Here is a 17017-nt window from a genome sequence, read left to right on the forward strand (position 1 = left end):
AAAAAAAAAAAATAATAATAATAATAATATAGGAAGTCATTTAGATACCACAGTTACATATAAGATTGGCTTCTGACCACCCTGCCTGCTCTCCACCCCCTGCCTAGCAGATGTTGGATATTTCATGTTGCATTTTTGCTGTAATAGTTTCTTAGTTTAAAAATGGAAGCTGCACAGTGTATATTATCTTAAATACTACAGAGTAATGGAGCAGAAGACTACCCTCTCTTTTGTCATACTGCCTGGCAAGTAATAGTGGATAGCAGATAAGGTATGGAATTGCAGTACTAAGAGCCAATAAGACTTCCTGGCATCAGGAAGGCAATATCTTTCTATAATGCTAGAAGTAGTGCTACAACCAGAACATAACATCTGAGCTCCAGAAATGTTTAAGAGAAGCAGCAATGACTAACAGAGCTGGAGGAACTGGATTATGAAGAGAGACTGAAATATACATGAGCAGCTTGCCTAAATGGTGATAAAATACCATCTCTGAACAACTTATGCCAAAACAAAGAGAAAAGGTCTCCACTATTTCAAGGGGGTACAACCAGGAGAGATGAGATGAAATTGAATAAATAAAACTTTAAATTAAGTATCAGAAATAATTCCACAACCACAAGGTTCAGACTGTGGAATAATTTTCCATAATAGTAAGTGGAAACACTGACCCCTGATTCATTAAAATTTAAACTGCACAAAGCACTCTCCCCATTTAAGCTGAAATTCTGCGCTGTCAGTTAATGGGTCCAACTGGCATTTCCATACTCTCATCTCCTGAGGTCTATCAGGTGCTTAGAAGGAAATGTGCTTGGTTTGGGGGACAACCATAGTTTGCAACAATACACAGCATACTTGCTTTCCAAGGGACAATGCTCCCCATATTTGGAGTGTGCACTTATAAGTTTTGTTAGAGGAGGTGAGAAATGCAGCAATTTTAATTTGGTCCCTCACAATGGAAGAAGGGAGGTCCCTTCCCCACCTCCACTGGAGTCAGATGTGGCCACACAGTTGCCCCATAGGCACACAAGCAGTTACTGAGCAACCACTACCATCAAAAAGAAGGGAGAACTTCATGTAATAGTGAACACAACTCATGAGCCTCAGACTGTAGGTGAATTTAAAGCTAAACATACAAACCCATAAAACCCATCCCTCAAACCCCTTATCAGCAACTGGTATTTGCTCAATCTTCATCTGTAAAGTGTTACACTGCATAGCCGCCTGAAACTGCCTTTTCAAAAAGAATGCTGTAGTGTTAAGAACAGCCCAGTTCGCACTATTACTGCACAGCAGTATTTTGAAGTACAAATTATCTGGACACCAACTCTCACAAATTTCTTCACTCCCCTTTTAACTCATCTTGTGCAGGTTATTTTGAATTATTTTAGTGTACTTAGTACCTTCTGTTAATCAAATCTGAGATTATATATTTGTTCAAGATGCCTGATTTAGACCGTTTAGATTTATGTTTACAGAATCTGCATGCCCAATCACATGAACACTAGCACGTATAGCATTTATAACCATAAACAGCTAAGTTGGTGTCACAGTAATAAGCACTATCGACTGGTTCAAAAAAAGTCATACCTAGTGAAGGCAGCACTTAAGTACATGTTTAATTCCCACTAAAATTATACACATCCTTAAATGCCTTCTAAAAATTAGAGCCTTTACCTGACCGTATTGATCAGATCCGGCCTTATGTTCATAAAGTAGTATATTTAATAGTAAAAAAACCCCAGAATTTTTAAGAGTCCCTGAAAAATAAAATGTAACCTAATCCCTAAAGCTCTCTACAGTATTGTTGTCATATATACATATACTACTTAAACTAAAAAAATCTACACAATAAAAAAAATCTTCAGTTGAACGATAGGTACAATTTTACTTCTTGCAATCTCAAGTAAGGACATATACATTCAATGGGAGGGATATTCTTAGGAGTCTAAGGGAGTCAACTAATGAGCTCCCATTAACTTCCAGCAGAAGTCACACACCTAACTTCCTTTTGTGCATTTGAAAAAAAAAAAATCAAAGTTTCAACAGAACCACCTTAAAACAAATGAAATCAGAGGTTATTGCCTGTTCCTTCAAAGACTGATATTTCACAGTAGGGACATTTTTGTTTCAACTCTCTGCACTCTATTTTAAGACAAAATCTAGCTTCCAAAAGAGGCTCCTTACAAAAATAGTCAATTCTTAATACCCCTTGTGCAATTAAAAAAAAGTCAGTTTTGAAATAACTATTTTTAGTGTTTTTACCTAAGTAGGCCATGATAAAAAGGTTTAAGTGAATGTCTAGACAACTACAGAAAGAAATATTTAAGATACTTCGTGAATTAAATGGGCTTCTAAGCACTTCCCTTTGCAAAACATTTTACATGCGAAGAGAAATAAGAGTTTAAAATGGGATATTTTTTGGTGCTGGTGATGGAAATATAGGTGAATAATGAAAGGGATAAAGTTCTTAAGTGTTGCACAAAATGAGGATTATACACTGAAAATGAACAATACTCTGACATCATAACCCACGCATATCTTAGCTTTGACACTGAGGGTTTAACTCTGAATGCTGTCATCTTCCAAACACACACTTAAGATGACCAGATGACAGATTCTCCACAGTACATAAGAGTAACACACAAAAATTACCACCACCAAGACTTATAACAAATTGATAATGAGAGAGAAGTTTAACAAATGCACTGTACTGTATTAGAAATAAACGGAATTTTTTTCTAAGCACCGTACTTTTGTAAGTAAGTTCAGACTATGTTAAATAAAAGTTATAGATAAAATATCACCAATTGCTTGATTCCATTTATAAATTGTTAAGAATAAATAAGACAAATTTCCACTTTGTTTAAATATGTATCTTTATATTGCTAATTTCAAGTCCACTTCATACGTAAGCATAATATTTTTTAGACTTCTATAGATATAACCATGGTTTCCAAAGAATTAAAAAAAAAAAAAGACAAAAAAGGGTTTGGAACTGTTCTTAGTGTTATGAAACAGCTGTGCATTCAGGTATGTCTGATCTGAATTACAGGTCAGAATTGCTTCACGACAGCATTACTCTTCCTAAAATTAAATAAATAAATCTCAGAAAAAAAGCTAAGGAGAATCTGAGTCCTGACATGTCTGCTATACCCCAAAAAGTCTATCTGGTAGAATCTGAAAACGCTATTCAAGAGTGAAAAAAATCTGAGAAACCAAAGGAAAAAAGTGCAGTTCACTAATCCACTATCCACCATTTAGTCCAGGCAGCAAATCAGCCACAATGCAACAAAGGGGAAAAGTAGTGTTCTACTTAAATCTAGAAAAAAATACAAGAAAATAAATTAAATATCAGCTAAAGCCTGAACTAGAGTCATACACCACATCTTTATTAACAGCCAAATTTTAGGGAAGGTGTTGACTGCTTAAGACAAAAGCATAATGCTTCCAGACAGACACCGGTCAGAGGCTGAGAAATCCAGCTGCTGGTGGGGCATGATAAGAACAGACAAATTTGTATTCATAATCACCCCCTATTTTCAAGGGGCCAGATCCTCAGCTATGGCCAATCTATACAAAGTACTTGTCACTGGTATATGCAAAAGTGGCTTAAGCTCACCTTTGGAATCCTGTTATCCTCCTGCTGCTTTGTACAGGGTTGGCCATCTAGCAAGCTGCAGCAGTCTGAGAGCTGCTTTAATTTATACTGATAGCTAATGTTTGCAAGTTAAGAAATGCTTGTGAAGCACCACAATCAATTAATTAGTGTTCTGTATTTAAATTATCGTTATGATATACATGCCTGCATCTGGGTTTGCATATCTATGTTATTTTTTTAACTTGATCTAATTTCCCCATTTGTTTGGTTAAAATGCTAAAAATCTGGTATCAACTCAAAAATTGTAATTTATAAATAACATGCCTCAAACAAACACAGATGTATCAAACCCACATGCACACCCCCTTTACACAAATGACAATGAAGACTTGTTTTCTGGCTAAGCATCATACAAACCAATGACTTCATTTTTCCATTTTGTTTCTGCTATTCTGAATTAGCCTTTCTATTTTTTAATCCAAATATACATATTTAACCTCTTAAATATACATTTAGAAAAAACATCAACACAATGCCCCAAAACAAGATTTTTTTTGAACACACGACCCCAGTTGACAATAAATCACACATACAAAACTGTGATTCTTTTATACTTCTCTGTCTAAATAACTCTTCAAAAATCCCTTGTTCATAAAAATTACAAAGACAAACCTATTTCACATTCACATACGTGCTTAATACTTCCAGAGTATCCTTGGCATTGTTGCTGAATCAGTGACTAGATTAATCTATATTAACATTTTTCATTTAGACTTTCTTTACATCTATAGCTCATTTCAAAACATACTGGTGGGTATGTGCATAGGTTAGAGTGACTGATAAACCTCCCCCTTCTAAAAAAGTTACAACATAAATTTCTAAATTGTCTAACCATATGCAAAACACGCTACTTTAAATTATTTTTAGGAATTAAGAACTGAACTGTTAAGTGCCCCAAAGAAATGTTTCCCAGAACTTTCCAGATGATTTGATCTGCTACACTAGTTAGTTATGTATGGGTTAAAACTACAGAATCCATAATGTTCAGCTTTCTTCTTACTCCCTTCACTAAAGGTTAAGCAGAACAATATAAAATTAGTGTTAGAATATTCCATAATAAGATCATTAAAAAGTCTTTAAAAGCAAGATAAGACCTTTACTTGCTTTAAGAAATTAAGAATAAGACGTTGCACACTTAAGGAGACCAATGTGTCTTCTAAATATCCTCCTTGGTGGAAAAAGGATTGCTGCTACTTTGCATTTATAACAACAAACACAGTACTAAAAATTAATTAAATGAAATTATAACATCATAGGACCCCTCAGGTGACTCAACAACTCCCCACTCATGGAGGGAAAGCTGACAATATTTAGAAGAGATGCAAATGCATTCCCATAAATAAAAGAAGGAAAGCCGTGGCAGGAGCTGAAGCAAGGTTCTCTGAGAAAAGAAAATAACTAAAGAGTCAATTTTGCATCTTCCTTTTAAACTAAACTATCCCTCCTCCTTTCTGAAAAGATGTACAGGAATGATATTTCTGAGGTCTCACACATGCACTCACCTCTTCCCTGCCTAACAAACATTAAGCCGTTTCCCTAAAAATCAGGCTTTCCCAACAGTAACTACTGCAACACTTTTCATTAACACGTACTTTCTGAAAATGCCAAAATTCACAAGAAAAAGCTGTGCTGACCAGTATAAGTGTTATGAAGAAAATACTTCCCAGTTCCTATGAGATTATCATTCATTTCTATAATTGAGCAATTGCTGAAAATCAAGTAGTGCAATAAAGGTGCTCCTTACAGAAATGTTTAAAATGGATTTCTTCAGGAGGCACACAATAGAAGATAATAATAAATTTACAGCAATAAACTGCAAGGCTATTGGTCTAAGGAGCATATTCAAAGTCATACACTCTCAACTGTCCCAATTTTGTTAGAACATGTGTAATTGAAGGAACTTTAACTTCACTATCCTGAAATTACAAAGCCAAAGTAAGACCAAAGATTTTCCTTCCATGTTAGTTAATATTTTCCAAGCAAGTGGAGAGCATCTGGCATTTATCACCAGTATCTGATGTCATCTGTCTTTTATATCCAATTAGAGGTGGTTTTCTGAAAAAAAATTTCTAGAGACTCTTTCTGTTACCAAATCAAAATGATAAAGAAAGAAAATTATGCAAGATGTTGTAGGTGAATTTGCATGTATATAGATAAGCAAATTATTGTACCTCTACCACAGCTTGTTCGTTAACTGACTATCAAGGATCAAAAATCCCTGAAACACTCATTAGGAAGTTGAGAGATATGCATAAAGTGACCTAAATTTTTTTTTTTAAGTTTCTGGGATCCATGAGAGAAGACAGAAGCAGCAATCACTTGGAATCTTGAGTGTTATATTCAGTCTCTCCTGATGAAATCTGGCTGAGCCGTTTGCTTGATCCCCACAACTTTCGGGAAAGCTGACCTGAGCGCATCTGTTCAAAGTAATCCAGAGAAACAAAAGGAGGGGGAAGGGATAAGGTGGATAAATTAAAAAGGAACTTCAGACACCAATTCTGGAGAAGACCAGACAACAAAAGGCACTGCATAAACACAAAATTAGAACAACAACATTAAAAATTTGGGATGATTCTGGGGACTGACACAAAACAAAGATAAACACTGATCACTGTCTTTTCCACTTGTGGATAATTGAGAGACATTGTCAAGCAATTTAAATCCAGTATTTAATGCACCTTAAAAATGTTCTGATTTTGTGGGAAACTGTCTATGTATGGAATCTAATTTACTACTAAAGAGTAAAAGTCAATTCTAAATAAAAAAAAATGTTCAAGTTCATGAAAAGTGCATTCTATTTCAAAAGAGAATTATTAGAACTGAAGAGTAAAAGGCATTTAAAAAAAGAATACTTGACAATGTCCTTCAAGTAATGGCTGATTGTGCAGGGGAAGAGAGGAGTTCCTGTGGCAACACTGAGATAGAGTTGAAGTGCTCAACCATTAAAAAAGTATAATCTACAGTTACTATTCCATAAGGAAAGACAAGTAACAAGCAGCTAAAGGCAATGTTAATTTGAATTTGTGTTTTATTTGAAAATCAAATGGTATTTTGTAAAAGAAAATTAACTAACTACTCAGCTCCCAGAGCTGAGATTAGCTAGTGACAATTCTATTCTGGAGATCCCATATGGTTAAATAAAACATCCCTTGACTGCACAAGGTTGAAAAAGTTTCTGATACTTAAGTGCTATGAATGAGTTTGTGTCTCCCAGTCTAGCACTTTGTTTAAAAAGCCCATCAAATGCTAAATGGAAAAAAAAAAAAATCTTTCGGGCACAATAAACTGATTTACATATATTTTAGAAATGGGGAAATGCAGGAGAAATGTGTTGTCCCCAACACATTTTTTAAAAAAAATCTGCTTACATGATATTAATCCTGCAAATAAGTTGAATCATAATTTGGAAAAAATATAGAAAAGCCTCCCCACCTATAGGAGGAACCAGTTCTGTAAAAAAATGCACAGTGGAAGTCAGGTGTGATAAAATTCACTGTTCTAAATGTAAATCCAATCCAATTAACTACCCAAATTCCAGCTTAACAAAGAGCTTTCTTAAGACTGGAAAAATTGTTTAAAAGCTGGTGATTGTCTAAATGGCTATCATAAAGGCATGCTAATTATAACACCAGCAGCTATTAATGAATTCTATAATAGAAAAAGTTGTCTAATTCAAAAGTCAGTGGAAGTTTCATCACTGATTTTAACTGAAGCAGAATCTGGCTCTCACTTTATCACAAGCCTAAGCAGTCTGTTTCAGGAAAATGAACACTATAATCCCCTAACTAGAAATATTTCTAACACTTAATTAAATTAATTTAATTTATACTTTAGCATGAATCCAAAAGTCACAAGGTTTCTTTAATTTAAAATTTGCTCTGATTATAACTAGGAATACCAACAGTTTCAGTTAAAATTTACTGCAGTGTTTCAGAGATTCAGAAAACCTGCTTCTATTCATAATACAACTGAAGTACTTTGACAGAGTTGTTACAAGAAGTACCAACAGCAAGACCTCTGCTTTACACATGACTAAGTAGATATAGCTATAGATAGATGCTCTGTATTTGATATTACGTATGCAGTACTGGCAAACGCACATCCACCATACAGAAAGTACAGAGCACGTCAGGAGACTACACAGGCTCTCTCTGTACATTTACCATTAGAGATTCTGAACAGTGAAGAATTGCAATATTTAAAAAGGAAGTCAGTATACAGCAAAGCGTATCTGGCATACACAAAACTTAAATAGCTCATTCATTTTTGCTTCCAATTTTCTTCAAGGATATTACTTCACCAAGAAGAGGCTTACAAATTAGCACATTCCAAAACGTTACTTATTTCTAACCTCTTTCTTATTCGGATGTCAGTAATGAAAGTCTGTAGATCCAACTGATTCTGACTTTTCCCATTAGCATTCCCTATACACTCTTGCTTCTTACCGAAGAATCTCTATAAATAGTGTCATCTCAACAATTATTTATTCCCCATTGAAACCTGCTCTTAAATTTGCCCTGCCACAGAGGAGACTTCTTGCTCAACTGGAAAGCAGAAATAAGGGAAGTGCCCACTGTGCGATAGAAAAAGTTCTTGATGGTGGGTTTTACCTCAGCTGGCTTGCCAACACCAATGATAATCAATTTTCCATCCTCCAAGCCCACAAGGATGTGGCTGTATTCTTTGGTAACTGAAATGCAGTGAATTGGCAGTCTCATGGCTAAGGGGGAGATGCTGAGATTCAGGCTGAAATGAACAAAAAAAACACAGAAAAATACATAAAATATTTAACTGCTATACATTATGCATAATAGGTAGAACCACAATAAAGCTGAACTCGCATAGAGTGAGCTCAGATGCATAAACTAGAGTGTCACTGAGGCCCAATTTGTTTAAATGCACTATAATTCCAGGCACAGTGAACCTCCACTCAGAGGTCATGTCTCATCTCTAGAGGAGCACTTTAACAACAGGTTAGTAATTTACTAAATAATTTACTAAAGGAAAGCAAACAACGCAGACAATCTTGCAATTGCCTCTTATTGCAGACAATGGCTAACGGTTTCTATAGAGAGGGGAAGACAGCATTTTAAACCAAAATCACAACTGCATGCCATGGGATTGGTCCTGCAAGGTGCTAAGCCCTCAACTCCCATCAACTCAGAGTAAAAAATCAAGGACTAACACTTAACAGGACTGAGTCCCCAGTCTGCTGTCCAATCCTGTCCCTTCTAAAATACTAACAGAGCAAGAAATGTATTTCTGTTCTATGTCTATACAGCGCTTAGCAAAATGAGAGTCTTTCCTTGTACACAACTCCTCAGTGCCACACTAATGCAAATAATAAATGATAGGCGGAACTTCCCAGGTGACTAATAGGTCTGTCGGACTCCAAATCCAGAAAAATCCAAACAGGACCATAAAGCCCAAGGTTCGGGTTGCATTTTTAATTTTTTATACAAATGGATTTTCCCATTTCAAGTAACAGCCCAATAACAAAGGAGCAACGTGCCATGCTCTCTAAGGCTAGGGACAGACATTACACATAAACCTATTTAAGTGGTTAGAAATTGGTTTAAACCTGTAACAGAACAGATGTTCAGTGCACATAAACCAGTTTAAAAATGGCTGGAACCAGTTTGAGATAAACCTGGTTGAATGTAGTATCAGACTTAACTGAAAATCAGCCTATTTAAATTTGCTGATGATACCAAGATTTGGGGTGAGGTGGGCACGCTAGTAGGGAAGGACAGATTACAGCAGGACCTGGACAGGTTACGGGGGTGGGCTAATGAAAATAGGATGCATTTCAATACTGACAAGTGCAGGGTGCTGCACTTGGGCAGCAGGAACCAGCAGCACACTTATAAGCTGGGGAACTCCCTTCTCGAGAGCATCGTGGCAGAAAAAGATCTTGGAGTCATTACTGACTCCAAGATGAACATGGGCCAACAATGTGAGAACACGGTCAGTAGGGCTAACCATACTTTGTCATGCATCCACAGATGCATTTCAAGCAGGACCAAGGAGGTGATTCTCCCCCTCTATGCGACACTGGTCAGGCCGCAGCTGGAGTACTGCGTTCAGTTCTGGGTGCTGCACTTCAGGAGAGATGTGGAAAGCATTGAGAGGGTCCAGAGGAGGACCACCCACATGATCCGGGGACAGCAAGGCAGGCCCTACAAAGAGAGGCTACGGGACCTTAACCTGTTCAGCCTCCGCAAGAGAAGGCTGAGGGGGGACCTGGTGGCCATCTATAAACTCACTAGGGGGGACCGGCAGGGTTTGGAAGAGACCTTGTTCTCCCTAGTGCCCCCCGGGGTAACAATGAAAAACTTAGAGAGTAGGTTTAGACTAGACATCCGTAGGCACTACTTCACAGTCAGGGCGACTAGGATCTGGAACCAGCTTCCAAGGGAAGTGGTACTGGCTCCTACCCTGGGGGTCTTTCAGGGGAGGCTTGATGTCTACCTTGCTGGGGTCATTTGAGCCCGGTTTTCTCTCCTGCCCAGGCGGGGGCAGGGGGCTGACCTGATGATCTACAAGGTCCCTTCCGACCCTACTTCTATGAATCTATGATCTGTGTCAAACAGGTTTGTGCAATGTCTGCCCCAGACCCTCTGCTGGTTAAGTTAAACCAGAATCTCCCACCATCCCGGCATGCTCTTTGGGCTGGGCGGGGCAGGGCTCTGCTCCAGCACAGACTGCAGGCATCTGCCTGGCTTCCCATTGCTCCCCCACCCTTCCCAATAAACAGGAATTTCCCCTATCCCCTCTGCCTTACTGACTGTTCTCAGCATTAGCTAGCATACCTCATGCTGGCTATAGTCCATGCTGTGGAAAATGGGACAAAGGCAGAATCAACAGGTAGTTGGTAATGTGCCTCTGTTGTTTCCTAATGGGGTGATAAACACTTATCAATTCCCTGCTGGGCTGAGCTGGGGGGGTGGGGTGGGGGGACACGACACCTCTCCCTAATCAGAGCATGCTTCTGGCCACACCTCCCTGGCTCAGCACTATAAAAGAGAAGGGAGGGCTGCTCTAGCGCCCTCCTGGCTTCTAGCCTGAGCCAGTGCAGCCATGTCCCTGCATTTCTGGGATGTCTGTACAGTTACAAACTAGCTTAGCTTAGTCAGGTTAGACTAACCTGCAAAGACTGAATCAATTCAAGCTAAGGCTTTTTGAATGTCTGTCCCCTAGGCCATGTCATTTTAATTAAGCCACTGTACTGGCATCTCAGTGATCCCATGCAGTCACCAGCCCATTACCTGTAGAGATCTCGGATGGAGAGGAATCCCTGTAGGCTGCCAGTCACAATGTACTCGCCAGTCACACACATGTCTGATAGCTCCTCCTTTAGACTTTCTGAGCCCAAATACTTCCCATTCACAGAATAGAGATGTAATGCATTCTTATCCTGAGGAGATTAAGGAGAAATTTGTCCTGGAGGACTGACTGGATTAGAAATTTACTAGTTATACCATCAGCTCACTAGCAGGATTACAAACTTCAGGGTCCTGAAGTTTGTTACAAACAGAATCCTTCTACTCTGCCATAACCCAAATACTTCAGGCTCCCCACAGAACAAGGAGAAGAAATGGGCTGTTCAATGTATTCTGAAGGCTAATGTACTCAGACTATTATTATTAGTCAGAAGCCCCTTTCCAATCCCTGGTATAATTATAGAAGCCATCACCACAGCAGGCCTCCCTAGTTTTAGTCACAGAAGGTAGACTACACACAAATACTGAATAAGCAATGAGAATGCATTATACTGCGAATCCTAAAACTACTGGTCTCTCTAGGTTAGGGCTGAGAAAACGTACAGGACAGCTTGCATGAGGCTCTGCTGCAAGAACCACAGGCACATTTATGTAGAATGCTTAAAAGAAAATAGCAAAAACATTCTATAACTTTGGGTTGTAACTTGCTAAGTACCTTGAGAGTGGTCTTTCCTTCTATACTGGTGTGGACAACTATGTGTCCTTCCCAGGACACTGCCAGGTTGGGAACAGTCAGGAGGAGGGAACTCTCACAAGGTGGTCGCAGGGTTCTCATGTATTGACCCTTGCGAACAGTATGGATAATCACAGTGCCATCCTGTAAAAATAAAAAACTTAGGATCCATTTCTTTATAGCAGTACTTATGTAAGATCATTATTTGTTGTTACACTGTAGGCAGCACACAGACTTTACATAAGGTCGTTACACTGCAGGCAGCACAGTTTGAAATTACCAGAATGAAGCAGCAACATGCTGACACAATACGCAATTTCTTCTTTATACAAAAGGTTAAAAGAAAAAAAAAAAAAAAATCAGGGAAGAGCAACATTTTTTGGCATCACACTGATCCCAATAATAAAAATCATTACTTCCAAAAAAATAAAAAAACCTGAAGCAACTTACCCTGCCTCCTGACACCACCACATCCAGTTCAGTGCTGATGCCAACACTCAGTACCTCATCTGTATGTCCATAGAGAATCTGTAAGGGTTTAGATGCCAGGCCTATAGGAACTCCTCCCTGATACAAGCATAAATAATACAATTATAGATTCTCTTATAGCTGAGGGACACATACTAGGTATCTTCAACACAGCTGATGTAGCACTGTGTTCTCATTTTCTTTCTACTAAATTAGCAGCTCTGTTTGTACCTCAAATGACTGAATCACAGCTGTCTAACCAATGGCCTGTGGACTGCATGCAGTCTGTGAAGGGTTAATTTGCAGTCACTGGGCTCCCACCCAACCACTGTTCCTCCTATTGCTCTAGTGGCAGCAGCAGCTGGTGTCTCCAGGCTCCCCTTCCTGCCATTGGCTTCCATTTCCTGCCCCTGCCCTTGTGGGTCTGGGCCAGTCTCCATGAATACTGCGGGGTGGTAAAAGTGTGGGGCTGGAGCTGCAATCTGCTCCCCGCATGCCCTTGCCTGCACAACCAGCCCCACACTTATCACCCCATGATCCCAACCCCATCCCTGCCTGCCTGTCTTGTTCCCAGGTGCCACTCCCTGTCCCCCCACAGCCCCATCTCAGCTGCCCAGCTGAACAACTTGGGGAGTTTTGTTGAGTTGTTGTGCAGGGTGAGGTGAGGGTGGTGCTGACCCAGCCTGCAACAGCTCACCAAAACTCCCTTTGTGGCCCTCAGGCCCCCAAAATTGCCCACCCCTGCCTTAGGGATTCACATGACTCTGGGTGCATTATCAGATATCTAGTACAGGCAGGGAAGGAGCCCGCCAATACAGGAGAATTAGAGTATTAAGCCTTGGGAATGGGCTGGGCGATGTAGTGAGGGGAAGATGCCCACCATCTCCTATGCACCACTCAGGGAAGATACAGTTCAGTATAGTGAATTGACATTAAATATTTTGATTTCAGGAACTTTAAAGTGTTTCATTTTAATTTTAAAAATGTTACCATTTCTGAACTAAATTTTTACAGAGTTCTGATTTCACAAAATAATTTGTAATTTCAATGTTGTAACCCAATTTCGGACAAAAATAACTTGAAAGTTTGGGATTTCCTATGGAACAGAAATTGCTCATTTTATTCAGCTCTAGGAATAAAGATTTCTTTAAGTGAGAACTTAATCTTTTCCTTTCTGGCCTTGGCAACTTTGACACAAAACACTTTGCTCCTGAAAACTGCAAACAATGTTCTTACAATGTACAGCATATATCACACGTGAGAAATCCTGCTCAGAAAGAACAGGATTCATTTTTCAATTCACTCATCTGTCAAGACTGTCTGGTTATCATAGAACCATAGAAGCAGGGCTGGAAAGGATATCAGTAGGTCATCTAGTCCAGTGGTTCTCAACCTTTTTCCTACCAGGACCCACGTCCAAAGGTTCATGGCCTGTCCGGACCTATACCCTGCTGGCCCTGCCAGTGCACCACCCACAGTCCCCACCCCACTGCCCATGCTTGGGCCTGTCACTCCTGACCCGCAGCCCCTGCCCCCTCTACTGGTGCCCTTTACTTCCAACCTGCAGCCCCCTCTTCCCTTACCCCTGCTGGTTCCCCTCGCTCCTGTCCCACAGCCCCTGCCCCTCCCCAGCCCTGACAGCGCCCCTCACTCCCAACCTGCAGCCTCCTGTCCCCTTAGCCCTGCCAGTGCCCCTCACTCCCAACCTGCAGCTCCTTGCCCCACCCATCCCTGCCGAAGGGGCCCCCAGCTGCCCCCATCCTGCTCAGGCCGCAGCATGGTGGCTGTGGCAGTTCCAGCTTATGCAGATGATAGTGCAGCAAGCTGGAGGAAGGAGGAGGGGAGGACTGTGGCAGCCCCTGGGGCTGCCATGCTGCACCAGGCAGCCAGATCACATCTCATTCCACCCACTGTGCAGCGTCTCCCAGCCACCCTGCCCTCATAAGCATCCAGCTATGCCTCACAGCTCTCCCCTGCCCCCTTCCCCCGCCACTCTGCCCTGCCACAGTCTCTGCGCTTTCCCGGGACTAGCATTTCTCAATCCGTGAGTTGCAACCCTCTGAAACTTTCTTGTGACCTACTTTTGGGTTGCAACCCATGGGTTGAGAAATGCTGATCTTGTCTAACCATATGCTCAAGGAGGATCATCCCTATCTAAATCACTGCAGTCAACTGTTTGCAAAGTTTTTAGGACAAACATCTTTCTTGTACAACTACCAGACAGAATGCTGCAAAACATCAAGACCACTTTAACTTGCCACAGATAAAGCGGGGGGAGAAAAGGTGTTTATGTCCTGCCATTGCAAACACAGGAATAGTTGGTTAAAATAGACCCTAGAGATCAACAGAAGAAGAGCATGACCCTGCTCCAAAGAAGGCAAAAATCCCCACAGTCAGACTGACCATGGGGTGAAATTCCTTCCTGATCCCAAACATGGCAATCAATCTGAGCAGAGGAGCAAGACCCTCTAACTATAAGGAGCAAGGGTGCACAGATTTATCATGCATCAGCTGTTCCATGGTAACCCACTAGTACATTCCTACCTTATAGGTACATCAAAGTTAACCTGTGCTCTTAGCTGTGTTTTACTTTAGCTTACAACCTATGTTCAGTCTTTCCTACATTACTCCCTTGCAGGTTCACCGTTTAAATAAGAACCTGCTGTCTCTTTCTGTGTTTAAGTGTATAACGCATGGGCATATAATGCAAGCATAGTACCTTAAGTTGGCATACTGAAAACCTTGCCATTTTTAAAGTCACAAATCAGTTATTAAAAGTAAGATACTTGTTTAGTGTCAAGGAGAAAGGATGCTGCTGCTCTCATTGATAATTCCTGAGAAGACAGAATTTCCCACTGAGTAAATGAAAATATGGATATCTGCATTGTGTGATCAGTAGATTAACAATCAGAAACTACCACATTCTAATCCTCTCTGACACAAACAGTATGGGTCTTGACATGTCACCTTCTTCAGTTTTCCTATCTGTAAAATAGCAATAATATTTTCTTACTTGCAGGGTTGTTGTATGACGTAAATAGAATCACTGAATTTATACTCTGTAGTGGACTCCCTAAAGCATGACAGAGACAGCAAATGAATGATCAGCCTTAATGGAATACTACTATATCTGTGAATTTACGGAACTGGTACGGTGGTAAAGTAAGCACTAAGGAAGAAAGCTGTCTGTCAAAAGGTAGCTTCTGGTAGTATTTAGGAGCAACCCACCTGTTGAATTATTTGCCATATCATACATGTAGTGTCTCTGGAACCAGAAATCAAATGGATCCCACAGAAATCTATAGTCAAGCAGGTCACAATATCTACAAAGGAAAGGAAAAAGTTGAAATGCAAAAGGAAGGTAAAGGTTTTTATCAGCATTTAAGACTAGTTTTACATATAGTAGCCATGAGCTGCTGTACACTGTGCCAGCAGTGGGCAAATAGAAACAAAACTGCAAACTCCACAGCATGAGCAATGCATAAATTTTGACAACTGAAAAAGATGTATATTGGGCTTTGTAAAACAGCTCCAGCCTAGACATTAAACATAAAACATTAAATATAATCATCATTAAGCTATCCAACAGTTTGTTTTTAATTGAAATGGTCCTATCAATATTTGTACAGTATTTCCATTAGTCCTAACTGAACCGACAAAAGGCAGTTGGTAAAAATAAAAGAAATTAGCAAATTCTTATATACAACATACCTTGTAATTCCTTTGTGTCCACCCTGCCTTGTCGAAACACACTGGCCTAGTATTTCTTATACCTAAATGAGCCTTGTAATGCTCAAAGCATTAAAACCTACTCACTACAAAACTTTTATACAAGTTTTAATTTCATAAATTAAAACTAAGACCTAACTTACCCATGTGTCTGATATGCTGTCCTATCAGTTTGCCTTTTGTAAGCGATGTCACTCTGATACTATTGTCCCAATGTCCTCCACTAAGCAGCAACTTTGCATCATGGGACACTGCAAATAGTTTGGAGGTGATCTCTAGCCCTGGAGCAAAAGGGCCACTCATGCTACGCTGGGTTCTACAAATAAATTTTACAGTTAAGATGTACCCTCTTATAATATTACGATCTGTCACATGCTTATAAATGAACAAAAGCAACCAGTAAATAACCAACACACAAAGTGAAAACATGATGCCACTGGGCATGTCTACACATGCAATTAATGTGACTGAACATACTCTGGCTCAATTTGAACCTGGGTAAACTAATCCCAGTATCATTGTCAATGTATGCATTTAAGCACAGTAATTTACTGCATTGCTAGATACAACTTGCATCTGACAGGACTATCCGGCAGCGCAGAAAATTAGTCTACTGTGCCCTAATTGTCTCACATGTGCAGACACTGGTGCTTTACTTCACAGGAAATTAGTCTGCTGTGCAGTAAAGCATCATGTATAAATGCACCCACTGATTTCAATAGCAAAATTCTAATTCCTTTCATGGAGGGCAGGAATTTACTATCTTTCTTTTCATAGATTTCATAGACATTAGGGCTGGAGGGGACCTCAGAAGATCATCGAGTCCAGCCCCCTGCCCCAGGGGCAGGAAGTCAGCTGCAGTCAAAGAATCCCAGCAAGATAAACGTCCAAATGTCTCTTAAAGGAGTCTAGAGTAGGTGCTTGCACCACCTCTGGAGACAGTTTGTTCTAGGCCTTGGGGGCTCGGGCAGTAAAGGAGTTCTTCCTTACCTCCAGCCTGAAATGGTCTTGGAGGAGTTTGTGACCATTTGACCTTGTTGTCTCTTGGGGCGCTCTGGTGAACAGGTGTTCCCCCAGATCCTGATCCTTTTCATGATATTTTACCTGAATTAAGGTTCTGAATTGAGATAACTGTGATTTATATAATGTATACACAGCATACAGTGCGATTTACTGAAAAAAAGGAGCAAAGTTATCAAATGT

The 17017-nt window shown here is 40.0% G+C and overlaps 1 protein-coding gene across 2 annotated transcripts in view; it reads right to left on the reverse strand.

Moving 5' to 3' along the window:
* Window positions 1-2122: 2122 nt before the first annotated feature.
* The window catches only part of NBEAL1 (neurobeachin like 1), a 166548-nt gene continuing 151653 nt past the window's right edge, over window positions 2123-17017 (reverse strand). For both annotated transcript variants that reach the window (XM_019523492.1, XM_019523491.1), the window contains 7 exons: window positions 15958-16130; window positions 15314-15408; window positions 12068-12184; window positions 11600-11761; window positions 10930-11078; window positions 8272-8407; window positions 2123-6078 (listed from right to left, as the gene is read on the reverse strand). In XM_019523492.1, the coding sequence (XP_019379037.1) occupies window positions 5977-6078; window positions 8272-8407; window positions 10930-11078; window positions 11600-11761; window positions 12068-12184; window positions 15314-15408; window positions 15958-16130 (934 nt within the window). In that variant the 3' untranslated portion in view covers window positions 2123-5976. The remainder of the gene's footprint in view (window positions 6079-8271; window positions 8408-10929; window positions 11079-11599; window positions 11762-12067; window positions 12185-15313; window positions 15409-15957; window positions 16131-17017) is intronic.

This window comes from Gavialis gangeticus, unplaced genomic scaffold, assembly GCF_001723915.1.
Source record: "Gavialis gangeticus isolate Ggan-Ray unplaced genomic scaffold, GavGan_comp1, whole genome shotgun sequence".
In the NCBI taxonomy this organism is placed as follows: Eukaryota; Metazoa; Chordata; order Crocodylia; family Gavialidae; genus Gavialis; species Gavialis gangeticus.